The sequence below is a fragment of the Pogoniulus pusillus genome, chromosome 12 (genome assembly GCF_015220805.1).
Source record: "Pogoniulus pusillus isolate bPogPus1 chromosome 12, bPogPus1.pri, whole genome shotgun sequence".
Taxonomy (NCBI): domain Eukaryota; kingdom Metazoa; phylum Chordata; class Aves; order Piciformes; family Lybiidae; genus Pogoniulus; species Pogoniulus pusillus.
The window spans coordinates 20,524,327-20,542,391 of NC_087275.1; the positions used below are offsets into that span (position 1 = coordinate 20,524,327).

General features: G+C 43.3%; 1 protein-coding gene across 1 annotated transcript in view; it reads left to right on the top strand.

Moving 5' to 3' along the window:
* Nucleotides 1–2,734: 2,734 nt before the first annotated feature.
* UMODL1 (uromodulin like 1) overlaps nucleotides 2,735–18,065 on the top strand; it is a 75,407-nt gene continuing 60,076 nt past the window's right edge. The window contains exon 1 of the mRNA XM_064152571.1: nucleotides 2,735–2,792. Coding sequence (XP_064008641.1) covers nucleotides 2,744–2,792 — 49 coding nt within the window. The 5' untranslated portion in view covers nucleotides 2,735–2,743. The remainder of the gene's footprint in view (nucleotides 2,793–18,065) is intronic.

An 18,065-nucleotide genomic window follows, 5' to 3' on the forward strand; every position in this document is an offset into this window, starting at 1 on the left:
GTGCTTTTTCCTGCTCATGAACACAGCCAAAGAGCGCCTGAGCTAGCCAAATGACACTTCAACACCTCTGTGTACTCAATACACCTCCCTGGATTGCCCTCCACCCTGAAATGTTCAGACTGGCGCGGCTCACCACGACAGACCTATGTGGGAGGACTCATGGCACTGAGCACAGCCCTCCCGAACCCCGTGCCATGTTTCACAGTACGGATCAGAGCCCGTATATATGCGCGGGGACAGTCACGACCCACAGCTCCCGCAAATGGAGCAGGCGGCGGCACCGGTACCACCGCGATGCCCCCGGGTGTCCCTGCCGTTGCGGACACGGCGGCGCGGGGTAACAGGGGACAGGCTGTGGCGAGAGGCAGACCGGCGGCGGCGGCGCGCTCCGTCCCGTCCCGCCACCCCACCCTGCCCCGGCCAGGCGCAGGCGCGCGCGCAGCCCACGCCGCTCCGCTCCCCACGCGGCGCCGCTCCTGCCCCGCCCCCCCGGCAACGCCGCCGCTCCGCATGCGTCGTGAGAGAAGGCAACGGCAGGCACTGCCCCCTGCTCCGGCCGCCGCGGAGGAGCAGTGCCGCGGGACGCCGGCCGGAGAGGAAAGAGGCGGGGCGCGGCGCGGCGCGGCACAGGCGCACGCGGGGCAGCTGAAGCGGCGTGCGGACGCGGAGCATGCGCGGAAGGCGGCCCGGCGGGTCTATGTGGCGGGTGTGTGCCGGCGCAACAGGCACCAGCCGTTTCCTCAGAGCAAAGGGAGCATGCGCGAAAAGGAGGGAGCGGAGTTTCGTAACGGGCGCAGGCGCACTGCGCCGCTCGGGGACCGCAGCCCCGCTCGGTGGGGGAAAAAAAAAACCACCTCAGAGTTACGTCAGGAAAAGACGCCTTTGTACGCGGGGAGACCCGCACAGCGCGGGCAGCCCCCGGAACGGGCGCGACACGCGGCCGCTACTCACCCTCTCCGCCGCCAGCCGCGCCCCCCCCAGCTGCCCCCCTCGGCGCCTCCTTTCACGGTTCGGCCGCGCGCGCTGCTGCCACCGCCGTGATTCCATCCATCTTGAATTTGACGTCATCCCACACTAGGGATGAGGTCATCGAAGGGAACGCTCGTCACGTGCGCAGCGCTCTGATTGGCCGGCGGGGGAGCGGGGGGCGAGGCGCTGGCGCGGCGGGGAGGGTCGCGGTTGGAGACGGTTTACGGGAGTCGGGGGGATCCCCCTCCCGCCGCCCCTCCCCCGCCAGGTAGCGCAGCGAGCGGGCGGGCCTCGCGAGCCCGGGGCCGCGCAGCCGGGACGGCGCCTGGCGCTGGAGGGCTCCGACATGTCCGCGGCTGTTGCCTTCACTCTTTCCCTCCCCCCCCCCCTACTTCCCCAAGCCGCTAGCGGCTCGGCGTGTGCGGAAGGGACACTGAGGCAGCGGGGTGAGAACGGAGAGCCGAGACTCCAGGGAGAGGGCATGCAGGGAGGGTATTGAGAGAGCGACATTAATGGGCAGGTGCCCATTCCCGTGTCCCGTTGCGTCGTGGTACGGTGTCACCCCGTCGCCGTACTACTGTTAGGGGGCCGGGGTCACCGGTGGGCTAGTGACGACCCGACCGGATTTGCCACACTGCCGCCCTGGCCTATCCCCCGTGTACTGTGGGGTTGAGTTTGCAGTTCACCCAATTTAGTCGTCTGGTTTGTTGTGGTTCTTTATTTTGCTTCTAATCCACGTTTTTCTAACACGGAGGAGGGGGAGGTTCCCGCTCGGCATGCAGAGAAGCTCAGTTGCTGGTGGAACGCACGTGGTGTGTTTGCACACCAGTCCGCTGTTGCCCAGTACTGGCAGGGAGATAACCTTCCTCAGGCCCTTCTGGGTTCCGTCTCGGACCCTTTGTCACTGCTGTACTCGTTCATCTTGATGCGAGTTAAGAAGTCATAGTGGACGTCACCGTTGCTTTAGGCTTCTCATTGAAATGATTCACTTTGAATTAAATACTCGAATAGGGCTTTTTATTGCAAAACAGTCACTGAAATAGAATTACAGGATTTCTCTTGTTTGTGTTGAAAGCTAATCTGGGCCATTATCATTTCATTAAGGACAGCTCAAATCTTGAGATTTACATATAATCTGCATACACAGTTTCAAACGTGCTTTTAGGTAGTCACAAATGCTCTGAAGCAGCTACTAGAATCCCTGTAATGGGTTTAGAGTTGCATTTCTAAACCTTTTATGTCAAGGTTTTACTGCAAATGAACTAGCCCTGCATAAGGAAAACAGCAAAGCACATCACTGTGTCCAGCCCCAATCTCTCCTCTCTACATCTAGCTTTTGTCATAGCTGCCCCTTGGTGTTGTAAAAAGAGTGAGTTTTTGCATTCAGGGCCTTGTGTCACTGCTGCTTCTATCCTGATGTGAGCATGTTGGTGTGATGAACCAGCAGAAAAAACGAATTATGTTGCTTGGTTTCATCTGCAATAGTGCTTCGATTTGATTTGTTGCATGGGTATGCAGACAAACAGCTGAGGGACAATGCAGCCTACTGTGGTGATGGGAACAAACAACTGGGAAAGCAGTTGGATCTGTTTGCATCAACCAGTTTATGCAGTGACACTGACTAAGCTGCCAGTGAAGCGTTTGTGAAACTAACCTTGAACTTGCAAATCTAGCAAGGCTACATGAACCTTTCTCATATGTACTCAGTTATTTCTCAGCCAAGCAGAAGCAAACTGGTCTTGTGTAATTATTTTCTCATCCAGATTTCTACAAGATGGCCTGTGTCATAGATGAGGACCTTATAAATATGTCTCACTGTTCAGGTATTTATTACCAGTATTTTTAATTTGTCAGTTTCCCTACTGAAAGTGCAGCTCATAGAATGGAACCCATTTAATAGATTGTATAATATTGGCACCAGACAGCAGTCAAGCCTCTAATTCTAAACTTAACGCAGATGATTTGGGAAAATTTTGAACAGAATTCTTAAAAGATATTTTGAAGGGACATAGAGCTCCATTTTATTGTCTATCATGTTTGCATCTGATCAATGATGTGTTATTAAAGTTGTATAGATACCTTAATTCCCTGTAAATTAGATTTCTGATTCTAAGGAAATCTTGGCAAGAAGTTAATGTCATAAAATTGTTTGGAGTTAAAATTGTCTGTAAGTAGATCAATTTTGACATATACACCATTCACAATTATTTAAATGCTTTCTTGTTCTGCAAGAACTGCTTGTTTATGATTCTACTCCCTTCCCCCCCCCCAATATTTCTATTTCTAAGTGTTTTGATGAGGCACTTAGTTTGATACATTTTTCATTTATACCTATGTAGTTGCAGCTGCTACTACCAGATGTGTATTTGTTGAGTATGTTTTGTTTCCATTCACAGTCTCCAATAGCTGTTTGCTCATACTTGCCAGCAAGCTTAATCACTGTCTTGTTAAAAACTGAACTCCTGCAAAACAGAATGTAATGCAAACTATTTTAAAATATGGATGATTATACATGGACTTTGTGAATAAATGTCTAAAAGCCAAGCCACTTGCATTGGTTGCATGTGTAAGTACAACAAGTTACTAATTTTCGTGGTGCAAATACTGTACTGTAGGGCTAAGTTGTGTACTCTGAATAGCTTGGGGGTTTAATGCTGACATTTGTTTATTTTTCAATAGAAAAATATTTTTAATAAAGTCATATCCTGGAGCTAGGATCTGTAGTCTCAGCCCTTTTAGATTTATAGATCCCTAAAAAAAATGCAGTGAATGTTTATGCCTTATGTGATTAATTTAAAATTAATGACATTAAGTTATTTTCTTTTAGGGAGCTTTAGAAGTATCTCAGATACCCTTAAACACTCGTTGGCAGCTGAGAAATTTTTGTGGATGAGAGCTTAGTTGTGAGAGAGCAGAGAAGCTGAAAGAAGACACCTCAGAAAGAAGGTCATGCAATTTAATTTTACTTTATTTCAGGGGTGCAACTAAAACTTTTAATCTTGGGTTTGTTTTTTTTTAAGTCTTGTGCCCATCTGTATAGAGGGGTCCATTCTGTACTTTAGAAGTGTATGCTGCTGTTATGTCCCCTCTTCCTAGGCAGCATGGCTTTTTAAACCCTAAGGTTCTGTAGCTGCTGTGACAGCAGAACCCGAGAGCCAGAGTGTTATGTCTTTCTTGTTTCCCAACAAAAACTCTGTTGCCAAGGACATATTGCAAAGGGAGATAATTAATCTCTAAGAAACTGCCTCCTCAGCTAAGCCTGAAAATCTTATCAGTGGAGATTACTGCTGCAGGACATGCTATGGCTCTTACCCTCTTCCTTCAGAGAGCAACTTCTGTCCCAGAACTTCTGGGAAGTGGAACTCTGTTACTTGCAATCACAGAAAACACTTGAATGAACCAGTTTTCTTCAGCCACTGTTGAATGCAGTAAATGTTTCTGGAAACACTAGGGGCCTGTCTTTATTGATTCCAAATATTCTGCCAAAGCACAGGTAACTTAATGACTTTCCACAGAATTTTCTACCAGATTCTCATTGCTGGCTGCTGTGCATGGAAGTGGGTGCCTGTATTTTTATTTTTATCTTCTTTTCTAATATGTTTGTATGAAGCTTCCCATAACAAGTGCTGGCAGGCAAAAAGAAATATATATATATATTTAGTTAAAACCTGTCACCTTGTCACAAAAATGCAGACACTTATTGGTATTCAGAGAGGCAACCTGGCAGTAATGTACACAATGAAAATATGACTGAAGTCACTGTTTGTGTGACTGGTTTGAAGCAAAATACACAGTCAAGGCTTTCTGAACATGTAAATTTCTTACCAGGAAAATAACTTACATAGTGTAACGCAGAACTCTTCCTTCCTGGTATTGCAGTTTCTGAGTGCCAAGTCTCGAGCCCTTTTAGGCATCACCCTCATTCTTCTGTAAATAGTCCAGTGTAGTTACTATTTTCTACTCAGAATCCATATGTGTAACAGCTCAGACAGACAACAACATGTTATATACTAATATTACTATAGAAAACTGCTAAGTAGTAGTAAAGACATAATTACTTAAAAAAGGTGAGAGTTCCACAGGTCAGGCAAAGATGTGCTATATGTATCAAGGCATACCTTCTCTAAGTGAGCAGATGGTCCTGGTACTATTACTGCCTCAAAGAACCATGTGTCTTCATTTGCAACTAGTAAGCCGTTAGTGAGTACTTTAAAAAAACCACACATGATAAAAAGCTGCAGTAACAACTGAAATAGAAAATCTGTCACAGTGTAGCAGATAGGGCACAATTGCATGTCACCAGCCTTCACAGCTCTGAATAACTTCAACTGGAGTTCAGTGTGAATCTTCCAAAAATAAAATCCTGAGTATTTTACTTAGTTGAAGCCTGTTAATATTAAAAAGTGGCTTTGATTTAGTAGTTAGAAGTGTGCACATCCTGGCTCTTTATTTTAGAGAAACTGTATGTAAAGAAATTGAGGAAACAGCAGATGGGAGGGTGGATGATATGGCAAGCATATTCTGTATTTCCATCCCTACACTTACTCCAAGCAAGGAGAAGCAAAGAAAAATGAAGTGTCTTGTGCTTGCCTGGAAAAAAAAAAAAAGTCAAAATCACAGAATTAACCATGTTAGAAAAGACCTTTGAGATCACTGAGATATGCTTTTGTTCACGTTCAGCAAAGTTTATTTTCTGGAAGAATAAATGGAATGAGAAACATTGTATTAATACAGTAATTACATTTATCATTCCCTTTTCCTGTAAATGTGGCCTTGGGGATCAAGTTTCTTGGCAGAAAGTGCTGTGACTGTAGCCTCACTGCACTAGAACGTTTATATAAGTGAATCAGAGAGACCAACAAAGAGCTATTACTGTTATGGTATATTTTAACAGTCAGCTTGATGCTTTAATACCTCAGTATCAGGCAGTTAGGCCTTGAATAACAGTCTTCTGGGGTTAGAGATTACACAGAGATGGAGAACAACATTTGGAGTTGCAACAAGTGCATTTTTGTTTGTGCCTTGTTAAGATACTGGAAAAATGTGGTATATGTCAAGTAGGTTATTTTTCTTTTCAGTAGTTGTATCCAAATGCTAGAGATGATTTATGTTACATTCTCATCAAGTACAACATTCAAAAGTTAGGTAGTAAGCGTACTGGCTTGCAGAAAAATTGTCTAAGTTTCTTTATTTCATCAAGTAGTGCCAGAAGTGTTATTGCTAGATGTATTTTTTTTGGTTTCTGCAACCAAAAAGTTATCTTTGGGGTTGCACATGTACAGTAGCTGAGGGTGCTGTTGTGTCACTGAGTCACTTTCATATATAGTGTTAACATTGTGGTTCTAAGGCTACAAAATTTGTGTTTCAAGTAGGGGTTGAAGTTTGTAGCAGCATCCTTGAACTTACTCTCCTGCCTTTCTGTTCACTACAAAAGACATGCCAGTTTTGAGATGAAGACAACTGAAACTTGCTTTCAGGCTAGGAATACAGAAGTGCTGCCCTGTAACAGCTGTGGGTCAGCTTTTGCGTTACTATGGCCGGTGCAGTCTTACTGATGGTGTCTTTGTACTGATTTATTCATTACTGAGGAGAAAGTTCAAATGGCATGGCCAAAATAACCAAGATGCCAAATTATTAATGTTCAGGCTACTGACTGAACTGACTTCTGTCAGTTCTGTACTGTCAAATACTATTCTTTGTGTGACAAGTTCAGACCCAAAGCAGAATGGTAATTTCTTTAGTAAATGTTGCTTTGCAGAGCTGAAGTGCAGAAACAGTCCTCTGGAAGAGGTGTTTTTGCCTGAGCTTTTCTGCCAATGTAATTCTTCCTTCCTGTTTTCTCTGTCTCTTCATTATAGATAAGCCAACTATTATAGGGACAACAGAAAGGCTGATTGCCTTTCCAATATAAATATCTTGCTTAGGACCTCACTGGCTGTAATCAGGTACATTATGGGAATTGGTAGGTGCATGCATTTATGCAATGCTGTGTATACAGGTAGTTTTGAATGGTGAATGTGAAGAAGCAGAATTTGGCCATGCTACTGCACAGTTGGCTTCCCCTCCCTCAATTATACAAACATTACTCTCTCCCATGTCATTCCCTAAGATACGTGGGCAAAGTTTGTATCTCTAGACCTCATGTGCCTACTACAACTGAAATACTTACTGGAAAGCTTCAGGACAAGTGTTTCTAATTGAAAACAACTCCAAGGGTAAAATCATGTACATTAGCTGCAGTGTTTTGTTTGCTGATTCTTCACATACTGTTGACTTCTTAACAACTTTTTCTATGAGAGTAAGTGTAGATTCCTGCACCTGGGGAGGAACAACACCATGCACCAGCACTGATTAGGGGCTGACTTGCTAGAAAGCAGCTCCATGGAGAAGGACCATGGAGTTCTGTTGGGTAACAAGTTATCCATGGGACAGCAATGTGCCCTTGTGGCCAAAAAAGCCAATGGTATTCTGGAGTGCATTAAGAAAAGTGTGTCTAGCAGGTCAAGGGAGGTTCTCCTCCCCCTCTACTCTGCCCTGGTGAGTCCACATCTGGAGTATTGTGTCCAGGCAAGAAGTAGGTTAGACATAAGGACGAAGCTCTTCATGATGAGGGCAGTGAAATATCAGAACAGGCTTCCCGGGGATGTGTTTGTGGCCTGTGTTGCTGGTGACATTCAAGATCAAACTCAATGTGGCCCTGAGCAGCCTGATCTAGTTGGAGGTGTCCCTGCTCACTGCAGGAGCGTTGGACAAGATGACCTTTGAGGGTCTCTTCCAACCCTATGTAATCTCTGAGTCTGTGACAGGCTGAGAGAGTTGGGCTGTTAGTCTGTGAAAGGGAAGACTGAGAGGAGATCTTACTAATCTTTCTAAATATTTGAAGGATGGGTGTCCTATGTTAACACAGCCTCTTTTCATTATTCCCCCTCCCTCCCCCACCCCTGCCTTTTCTCCAAACACAGACAGGAAGGAGAAGGACCCAAGAGACAGAAATGGTGGTTGAGATAAGGACAATTTACTACTCTATTGCAGGAATATTAGATTACAGAAAAGAAAACAGATAAAACCCCACCAGCATATGCAGCAGTAGAGGAACAGACAGAATGAACCACCCATGAACCACTTAAACTGAAAACCAGAAGAAAAGGGATGCATCCCTGCCTGTAAGCTGGGGGAAAGCCACAAAAACCTGGAACAAGAAACTTTACAAGCTATAGAAAATATTTCATGTCCCATAAGCCCCAGTCGAACCCTTCCTGTCATGTAGCAAACATGATGTTAGCATGGTGTAGAATACACGATCTAGCTGGCACTGCACCCTGCAGGGGCAATGGACTGTAGCCCTGTCTCCTGTGTGACCAGTCAGTGTAAACCAATATAATGGGTGTTCAGATGCTAGGCTCTTTTCAGTGGTGTCCTGTGATGGGACAAGGGGCAATGGATATAAACTAGGATATAGGAAGTTCCACTTCAACATGAGGAAACACTGTAAGGGCGAAGGAACCCTGGAACAGGCTGCCCAGAGAGGTTGTGGAGTCTCCTTTTCTAGAGACTTTCAAGACCCATCTGGATGCATTCCTGTGCGACTTACCATAGGTGATCCTGCAGTGGGACTGGTCTCGTTTTGCTCCAGAGGTCCCTTCTAACCTCTGCATTCTCCAATTCTGACATTTCCCTTGGTGTTGTCATGGGCCTTAATGATGGAAAAAAATAGCTTTTTTAAAAAAATAGTTTTTAATGGGCAAGTTACCTGAAGTTTTGGGCAAAGTTTGAAAACCTAAGGGCGATGCCTGCCCAGCTAGCTAAGAAGCAAGTCTCTTACCAAGAATCCTCACTTGGCATCAGATTTAGAAATAGCTGGGGTCAGTGAGATGGAAATGATAGGACCTCTGAGACTGTCCCTCATCTAGGGTTGTATAGTGGTTCCAGTGTGTACCAGCATAGTGTAAGCATCCATTTTGCTGCAGCTCTGGACTTCAACCTCATAGTTAGTGTGGACTTTTTTAGCAGACTGCTAAGTCAACCCTCAGCATTATGCTCAATGTGACACGTTGCCACGAGATACTGAATATCTTACATTCTTCTGCATGAATTACAAAGCTAAACAGAATCATTCCAAATAGGATGAAGATACACAGACAAATAATGGCTTTAAGCTGTTTTATTTTTGTGCTTCAGGATGTTTGTATGTCTTGAAGTGTCATGCTATGTACTGCATATACAGGAAGACGTTTCACTAGCTGTGATATGTGGTGGCTAAAGACTTGAGAAATCTTAAGTTTACATTGGCCCTTAGGTTGAAATTGGCTTCAAGGCTATGCAGGTGTATTTTGATGATGAGTTAAAAAATTATGGGACTTAACAGGTGGCTAATTAAAGCACAGAAGGTACTGAGTGTAGAAGGACCTAGCTCTAGTGTGTCAGTGTATGGGGCTGTTCTTTCTTCTGAAGGTCTTCCGCTCTTCCCAAAGTAGCACAAGCTAGTATGAAAGTTTTGTTTTTAAAAGTGTCTTTAAATAGAAAAAGGAATTCCATATTGAAGAGAACCTGGGGAAAATGGACATTTCTCTTTGTATGTGGACAACAGAGATAGTCAAAGTAGGAAAAATCAGAGGGTGTCTTGTCACCAGAATGGCATGTGGAGGGAACTGCTGATGGAACCTGAGATGTGGGGGAGGTTAGTTCAGCATTTTCCGGGCTAGAGGAGAGGATATGTTCGAATGAATCAGAGCTAGTCTTACATCCTGACATCTGTGGCTGAGGAATCTGACCCCTGCAGTCTTGTCAATGGACTCTTGAGTTACTGAAGGGGTGTATTTGTTCCCAGGAATCTGCAGAAACACTGTCCTCTCTTCCCTGGCAGGCTGCTCAGCAGCCTGGATATGGGTTTTCTCTTGAGCTGGAGATGTGTTCATTTAAATCAGACTCATAAAAGTTCTGTGAATATGTACAGGCTTTCTGCACTGCAAACTTTCCATTGCGTAACAGCTGCTGCAGACCTACATCGCGATGAGAGCTAGTTTCTGGTCTCATTTTGTTGGTTGGTACAACCTTGACCTGGAAGAGAGAAAGTGAGAGGGGATTCTGTAGTTCGTGGCATATTTGACATCCTGTTTTCAAAAGCTGCTGAACTGATCTTCGGTTGATATCCTTAACGGGTGTGTCACTCCTGGAGACTGGCTGATATGTGGTGCTCTGGGCATTGCCTAACTTTGGCGTATGAGACCTGCAGAAAGGCAGACCTGTCCATTTTATACTGCAGGTTGTAATAGGTAAATTCTCTTCTGTACTGGGTAAAGCTGTAGTAAGCAACACTGTCTTGTGGTTTCTGTTGACCAAACATTTTTGAAAGATTCTGTCTGTTCAAGCTGAAATGACACACTTTCTTCCCTTATATGTTTCATCATTCCTTGGTTTTCAGGTGTTTTAGGTCACATGATTCATCTCTACATTAATGCTTCTGCATTTTCAGTGCCTTAAGTGGGACTGCATTACAGTCTATATAGACTTGACAAATGCTATTTCAAACAACATACAGATTTATCCTGAGGCCCCCTCTCTGTCTCACTTCCTCTCACCATCTTCATTGCTGCATTGTCCTTCCTCATCTTTCTCAGTTCCAGGTGGATTTTTTCTTCATGTCTTCACTGCATTACAGCAGTTCAGGGGTTTTGCTCACTGGGCAGCCAAAATGTACCTTGTTTCCTTTAGTCACGAGTTAGCTTAGAGGAAAGTCCTCATAAATTTTCATGGTGTTTTAAGTTATCTACAAACACTGCTGCAGGCAAAAGATGTCAGGAGATGTCCTGGACCAGCATGTTTGCTGGATATTTCAGATACTATGTCAGGGCTGGAGCTCCTCTCCTGTGAGGACAGACTGAAAGAGTTGGGGCTGTGCAATCTGGAGAAGAGGAGGCTCCAAGGTGACCTTCTTATGGCCTTCCAATATCTGAAGGGGGCCTACAAAAAAGCTGGGGAGGGACTTTTTAGGCTATCAGGGAGTGACAGGACTAGGGGGAATGTAACAAAGCTGGAGGTAGGGAGATTCAGAGTGGACATGAGGAGGAAGTTCTTCACTGTGAGAGTGGTGAGAGGCTGGACTGGGTTGCCCAGGGAGGTGGTTGAGGCTCCATCCCTGGAGGTGTTTAAGGCCAGGTTGGATGAGGCTGTGGCCAGCCTGATCTAGGGTAGGGTGTCCCTGCCCATGGCAGAGGGGTTGGAACTAGATGATCCTTGTGGTCCCTTCCAAACCTGACTGATTCTATTCTATGACATTGTGCTTCAGTCTGTACGTGTGTGCAACACACTCCTGCTGATGTGTCTGGAACTCACGGAAAAGGGCCATCACAGGTCTTCTTGAAGCTCTGAAAGAGGCAGCTTGAAGGGACTATTGAGTGAGCACAGCCAAACTCTTAAGTCCTGCTAAACTTCATACTGATTACTGTCACTCAATGGCTGCAGATTTTAGTGAACTGAAGAGATTAGTTTGTGTTTTTTAATCTACTGAAATTTCTGCACATCTGCTTTAGCATCAAGTATGGGCTTATTGGAGTAAAACCTAGGCAAAGCTTTGCTTTGTGTCACTAACCAGTGACCTAAAAATAATAAACTCAGGACATGCTCTCAAGATAGAGCAATCATTTCCTGTTGCTTGGCAGTATCTCCAGCCCTGAATACAGAACTGGGAATTTATTTTATGATGCTGTGCAGAAAAAAATTGTGTACAGTTTTCCACTGTGATTCCCCCAAGAGAAAGAAACCATGGCTCAGTGCAAACACTAATGACACCTTCTATTAATCTTAGCAAATTTATGACCAAATTTCTGTTCTTCATTCTATATTTCCATAAATATTTTCTAGAAGACACCCTTGTGCTTTCTCAAATTCATCCCACTTATTTTCAGTGGGAATTTGTTTAAACCTACTATAAATAGCTTGTTATGGCATAATTTAAATTCTAATTTATTAAGTAAATTTAGTTTGTTTAGTAAATTATCTTTTTATTATCCTGTCTTCACATGACATGGACAAAATATTTTCCCTGTTCTTCAAGGAGTACTAAGAATTCTTTTAATGTATCTCTAGATAACATTTTATTACCCACAAAGTATGCATGATTTGGTTTAAAAGGAACCCTGTATACCCATGATGTCCTATGCTTGATAAAATGTGAAGACCCTAACTTCATAGTATGCTTCAGGCAGGTAATCTGCTGCATACCTACCTGAACAGCAGTATTTACCATCATTTGTAAGACTGGCATATTTTGGTGACTGATTTCAACTCCCAACAACAGAAAGGACAAGTTCAATGTCTTTGTTCTCCTGGAACATACGGATAAGAGGGGAATAAAACCCTTAAATGTTTCTTGTGTGTGTGTGAGGTTTTCCTGTGACCTGGGTTAAACAGTCAGTGTTTTTTTTGGGAATGCATTAACACTGGAAATAGGCTTGTATGAACTGACTCCATGAAGAAGGTCATGCAATGAATCATGCAGAGCCATTCTGATGACAGCCATGGTGGACTTCTTACACAAATACGTACTACAATCAACACTTTCAAATAGTTTGAGTTCCTTCTTGATGTTGGTATTTTAATATTTGGTCAATCCCTCTGAAAACAGTAAATCCCCAAATCTCCTTTTATGGTAAATTCTATTATGCTGGATCATCCTGTTGGTGGGAAAGCTAATCAAAATTAGGCTTAGCTAGTGATGAGCTCAGCTGAATGAGTGGAATTCTTTTCTTGTTTTCATTTTGTTTATATGGTAACTGTCTCTTTCCATTTCCCATACAAATAAATGTTGTGTTTTGTAGCTGAGATGTGCTGCCTTTCATATGCCAGAAGTTGCTGATAATTGAATCACTTGAACACTGAAATTGAGAAGCAAATCTTTTCAAAAGAAAAAAAAATGATGTGCTACAGAATGAACTTTGTCACACATGCCTCCTAAAAATAGTTAATTCTTTTGTTGCTACAGGAAAGTTGATGAAGTTATCCAGGTCATCAAAATTGACTGAGTCACAGATTCTTTTGCACCATCTCAATGTTTTTAAACATAACCTCAGCAACAGTTTCTTTGTGTAGTACAGGATAATAATTCAGACATCAAACTGATCATAAATCACTCCATCAAATACTTTTTGAAGAGAAGAGATTTTAAACTAATCCTTAAATGTGCAAAAAACCCAAAATAAGTTTCATTTGTTTTTATAGCAGCTAATTGCATAATGTGATTTCTCTTGAATCCAGAGAGCTGAAAAGAATAAACAAGTTAACAAGGTGCTATGGGACTTGCCTTTATGGTGTGCATGTAGAAACTTGTTAAAGAAAAACTGATTGATAAAAGCTTCTGGAGGGTGTTTACAACATCCAGCTCAAGCATCCATTGCGCAGGGAGCCATTTCCCTCCTCACTGATTGCACACAGTTGCCAGAGACTGTGATGTAGGGCAATGTTTTTATTTCTTTTATCTCTCCTTTGTCTCATATAGCTGTGCCCAGAACTTCCTTGTCACGATTGTGTTCTATGAATTGTTGTGCTTAAAGAGTGTAATAATCATGGCTGAAAAATGGGGTTTGTAAGATAAAGTTTCAACAGGCTGATGCAGTTCCATAACTTTTAGTTTAAACATTTTCAGTGTTTAGCCAAATAGAATTCCTCTTGCAGTGGCTGTATCTTTGCATGCATGTGTATATGTATATGTAATAAATATGTATGCATGTACCAATATGCTGTGCTTATATGTGCATTCGAGTGTGAATATAAACATGTATGCATATAAAAATAAAGGTGTATAATGGGATAGACATGATAAGAGAAAAATCTAAGCAAAACATTAATCTGCATATACTATTCAGACTGATAGAACTGTAAAAAGGGAAAGACAGAAGTGGACCTAAAAATAAATTATATTAAAAAGAGCTTTCTGCTTGGATAATTTTCAGTGCTGTTTGTAGGGATGCAGAAAGAATTTTTGTAAGTGGGCACTGAGTTATGTGCATAGCTCTTACCCTCTTGGGAAAACAATCCTCCAAAATTTATTTTTAGACAACTCCAGATTGAAAATCAGCCCATTTCATTAGGGAGCAGGTAGTTACATAATGCAGGCACATGGCTCTTCAAAATTCAAATGTTTGCTTTAGAAGACAAGAAGCTAGACCTCCCATGTTTGTACTTGGCACAGCAGAAGGAAAGGGAATACCAGGGTTATTGGAAGTTGCCTTTGACTCCCCTTGATTGTATCTCCCTCATAGTGTTTTCAGCATCTTAAAGACAAAACTGTTCTGACTATTCCTCATTTTCTCTGCCAGAAGGACCAGAGAATTACACTGAGCCCATTTTTCCCTGTCTATATTGCACTTGTGCCAAATGAAACTGGAGGTAATTTGCTGAGTTTTGGCTGCTTTCTGTCATAAATATCAGCTCTTCAGAGTGTAAAACTGCCTCAGCTATGCCATTTTTAGATGGAAATATTGCTTTAGTTGTGGACCACGTGATAAATCCTTTCCTACTTTTAGTTGTGGACCGTATGATAAATCCTTTCCTACTGGACTCTTGCTATCATAAAGATGATACTTTTTGCCATAAGGATACACAGCATGAGCTTTTCACCTTGCTGGTGAGGAAATATACTTGTCATAACCTGGAGGAAGCATCAAATTCCAGCACTGACATCAAGGTGATTTTCTCAGACTGATGATTAAGGGTCTATCTGCTGTTTATAAACCCTCAGACCTCATCGTGTAAACTTCTACAGTGCCTAAAGTTGTGTTAAGTATTCTTGTCCCTGTTACTTTTGAAAGTACAAGATCTATCAAAACCAGATCTTTTACAAGCCGAGAATGATGTTACCCATCAATGGTTTTTCTCTTAGGGGTATGATTGCTTAGAATCAGGGGCATATAAGCAAAGCATTCATTTACTGTTGTCATGAGCTAAGGTATGGAAGTTTTGTAGACAGTCCTACAGCCTTTTCTGCCTTTGCCAGTGGGCCTTGATCCATGCCATCAATCCACCCATCCTATCAGATCTCTGAGGAGAAAAGAACAGTGACCTAAATGAAAATGTGCTAAAAGCAATCCATTTAATTTGCCTTCTATTTTTCAAGACTGCATTTTCTCATTAAACTGACTTCTCAAGAAGGCATTCTCTTTCATTAAACTGACATAGCTGATGCACACAATTATATTAAAGGTACTATCTTCTGGGGGAGGCTAACATACCTCTGATTCCCACCTCTCAGTGAAAATTTGAGGTACTAATTCAGGTCATGAGCTCCAGCTCTTAAGTCACTACTCAGTAATTTTTTCAATGTGGTAGAGAAATTAATTGCAAAGAGAAATAGTGATGGAATATGTGTGCAGATATTTATATTTGGAATTTGATAAATGAATATTAACCATTATGACAGTCATGTCCTCATCATCCTTTAGTGGTAGCATTGTTACAGCTATAAAGCAAAGGACCTGTCATTTTCAGCAGCAAAGAAAATACTCTTTGCCCCAAAGCACTTGTGGTCCAAATATTGCAAAGAACAAGGTTGTGTGCCCCCTTAACCAAAGGCAGATGTTTGACTGCAAGGGAGGAATTAAAATCTGTTTTCTCTAGGGAATTTTTCTCATGTGGTAGGTCAGCATGGGAGAAAGCAAGCAGGAACTTTCCCTACTGGCATTTGTGCTAATTAAGAGTGCAGAACAGATTCAGTAAATAACCTGCTGTTTTCATAAGCCAACAAACATTTTGAAAAGCATCTCCTTTTCAGCTTTATCAACTTTCAATAGCTGGGAAAATGTCATTTTAAATTTCTTTTTAGTTAAATACAATGCAACAATTTTCTTCGGGAATTTTGTGGTCTGAAAACTGGAAGGGAAGAAAAAATCAAAAGCATTGTTTTCTTCCTATTTTACAGTGCATGACTATGCATTTCTCTTCACTTGGGAATGCCAATACCTGTTGTGAAGTCTCTTTGGACTCCAAATGCCAAAGGTCCTTGAGAGATCTCTCTCCTTTTTCCTGATTAGGTTTGCAACGAAGGCGATATATTGATTTTTTTTATGGATTACAAAGCCAGTGATGCAATATAATCTTTCTTCCAAAACAAGCACTTAGATTTAGATGTTTGTTGCCCTTTCAACACTATGCAATTGTAGAGAAACTGCCCATGTTTGTTGCAGCAATTGATGGTGATAGGAAGTAGAAATGACCTTCCAAGTACCTGAAAAAGGCAGACTGTGCTGTCTAACCGAGGCAGGGGCAGCATGTAGGAGAGGATGAAGAAAGAACGTCAGTTTTCCTGTCACCAGAAGGGGAAATAGCAGTGCTGAGGATTCTGCTGAGATGGAGTGTGGTTCTTCCCCAGTGTAATGTGGAACTCATGCTCCAAAAATGGAGGCTTCAAAGATGGAGGCTTCCTTCTGGCTGCACAGTCCTGCAGAATTCCCCTTTGTGAGAGACCTGTGGGCTAATACTAGACTTCCACTCTTCCATTACTAATTCCTTGGTGCTGTTAGAAAAAATACTGCTAATGTGCTGCATAACACTGGGCAAGCTGGAGCTTTGCTCTCTTTTATTTAAGCAAAAGCTCAAACTCAACAAATGCTTCAGGTGACAGTAGTCTCTTGGTGGGTGAAACCACAGCAAATGTATATGTGTCAAAATGCAGAGTCAAGCAGGATGTTAACAGCATCCTAATGAGTAACTTAAAGGGCAGTTTAGTCATGTAGTGCCTTCTGTGCACATCTGACTGTTTGTTCAGACTTGGCCTCGTACTGGCAGGTACTCCTGGTGTGCAGGAGTTCTTACAAGTAGCTTGTAATTTTTTTTCTGTAGGGAAAGGGTATGAGAAGGGGCATGGAAAACCCATAGATCCTTTGATTTTAGTGGCACTGATGATTTAGTCTCAAATAATTTCATAACAACAGCTACACTTGACAGCAGGCCGGGATTTTCTCTGAAAACCCTGAAACTACCAGTAAATCTTCTGTTTGTTCAGATTCCCTCAGAGGGAGAGATTTGGGTTCATAGCTTGTCTGCTCATTACGTTTTGGCAGAAGCAGAAACATTAAAACTCCTATTATCACAGTATCACAGTATCATCAGGGTTGGAAGAGACCTCATAGATCATCAAGTCCAACCTTTTACCACAGAGCTCAAGGCTAGACCATGGCACCAAGTGCCACGTCCAACCTTGCCTTGAACAGCCCCAGGGACGGCGACTCCACCACCTCCCCGGGCAGCCCATTCCAGTGCCCAATGACTCTCTCAGTGAAGAACTTTCTCCTCACCTCCAGCCTAAATCTCCCCTGGCACAGCCTGAGGCTGTGTCCTCTCGTTCTGGTGCTGGCCACCTGAGAGAAGAGAGCAACCTCCTCCTGGCCACAACCACCCCTCAGGTAGTTGTAGACAGCAATAAGGTCACCCCTGAGCCTCCTCTTCTCCAGGCTAACCAATCCCAGCTCCCTCAGCCTCTCCTCGTAGGGCTGTGCTCAAGGCCTCTCACCAGCCTCGTCGCCCTTCTCTGGACACGCTCAAGCATCTCAGTGTCCCTTCTAAACTGGGGGGCCCAGAACTGGACACAGTACTCAAGGTGTGGTCTAACCAGTGCAGAGTACAGGGGCAGAATGACCTCCCTGCTCCTGCTGACCACACCATTCCTGATGCAGGCCAGGATGCCACTGGCTCTCTTGGCCACCTGGGCACACTGCTGGCTCATGTTCAGGCAGGTATCAATCAGCACCCCCAGATCCCTCTCTGTCTGGCTGCTCTCCAGCCACTCTGACCCCAGCCTGTATCTCTGCATGGGGTTGTTGTGGCCAAAGTGCAGCACCCTGCACTTGGAGCTATTGAACCCCATCCCATTGGACTCTGCCCATCTGTCCAGGCGACAGCACAAGCCTTACCCCAAACATCTACTCTATATTGGTTTTAATCATTTGGTGCTTCAGTCATTTGGTGTTTTTCTGCCCACTTAAAAAGCTCCCTGCCTCTTTTGTACTTGGTAATCCAATGTTTGTCTGGGTTAATCATAATTACAGGCATTTATGTTAAGAAAAAAAATACACCTGCCCAAAACAACTTACTGCATTCCTTCCAAA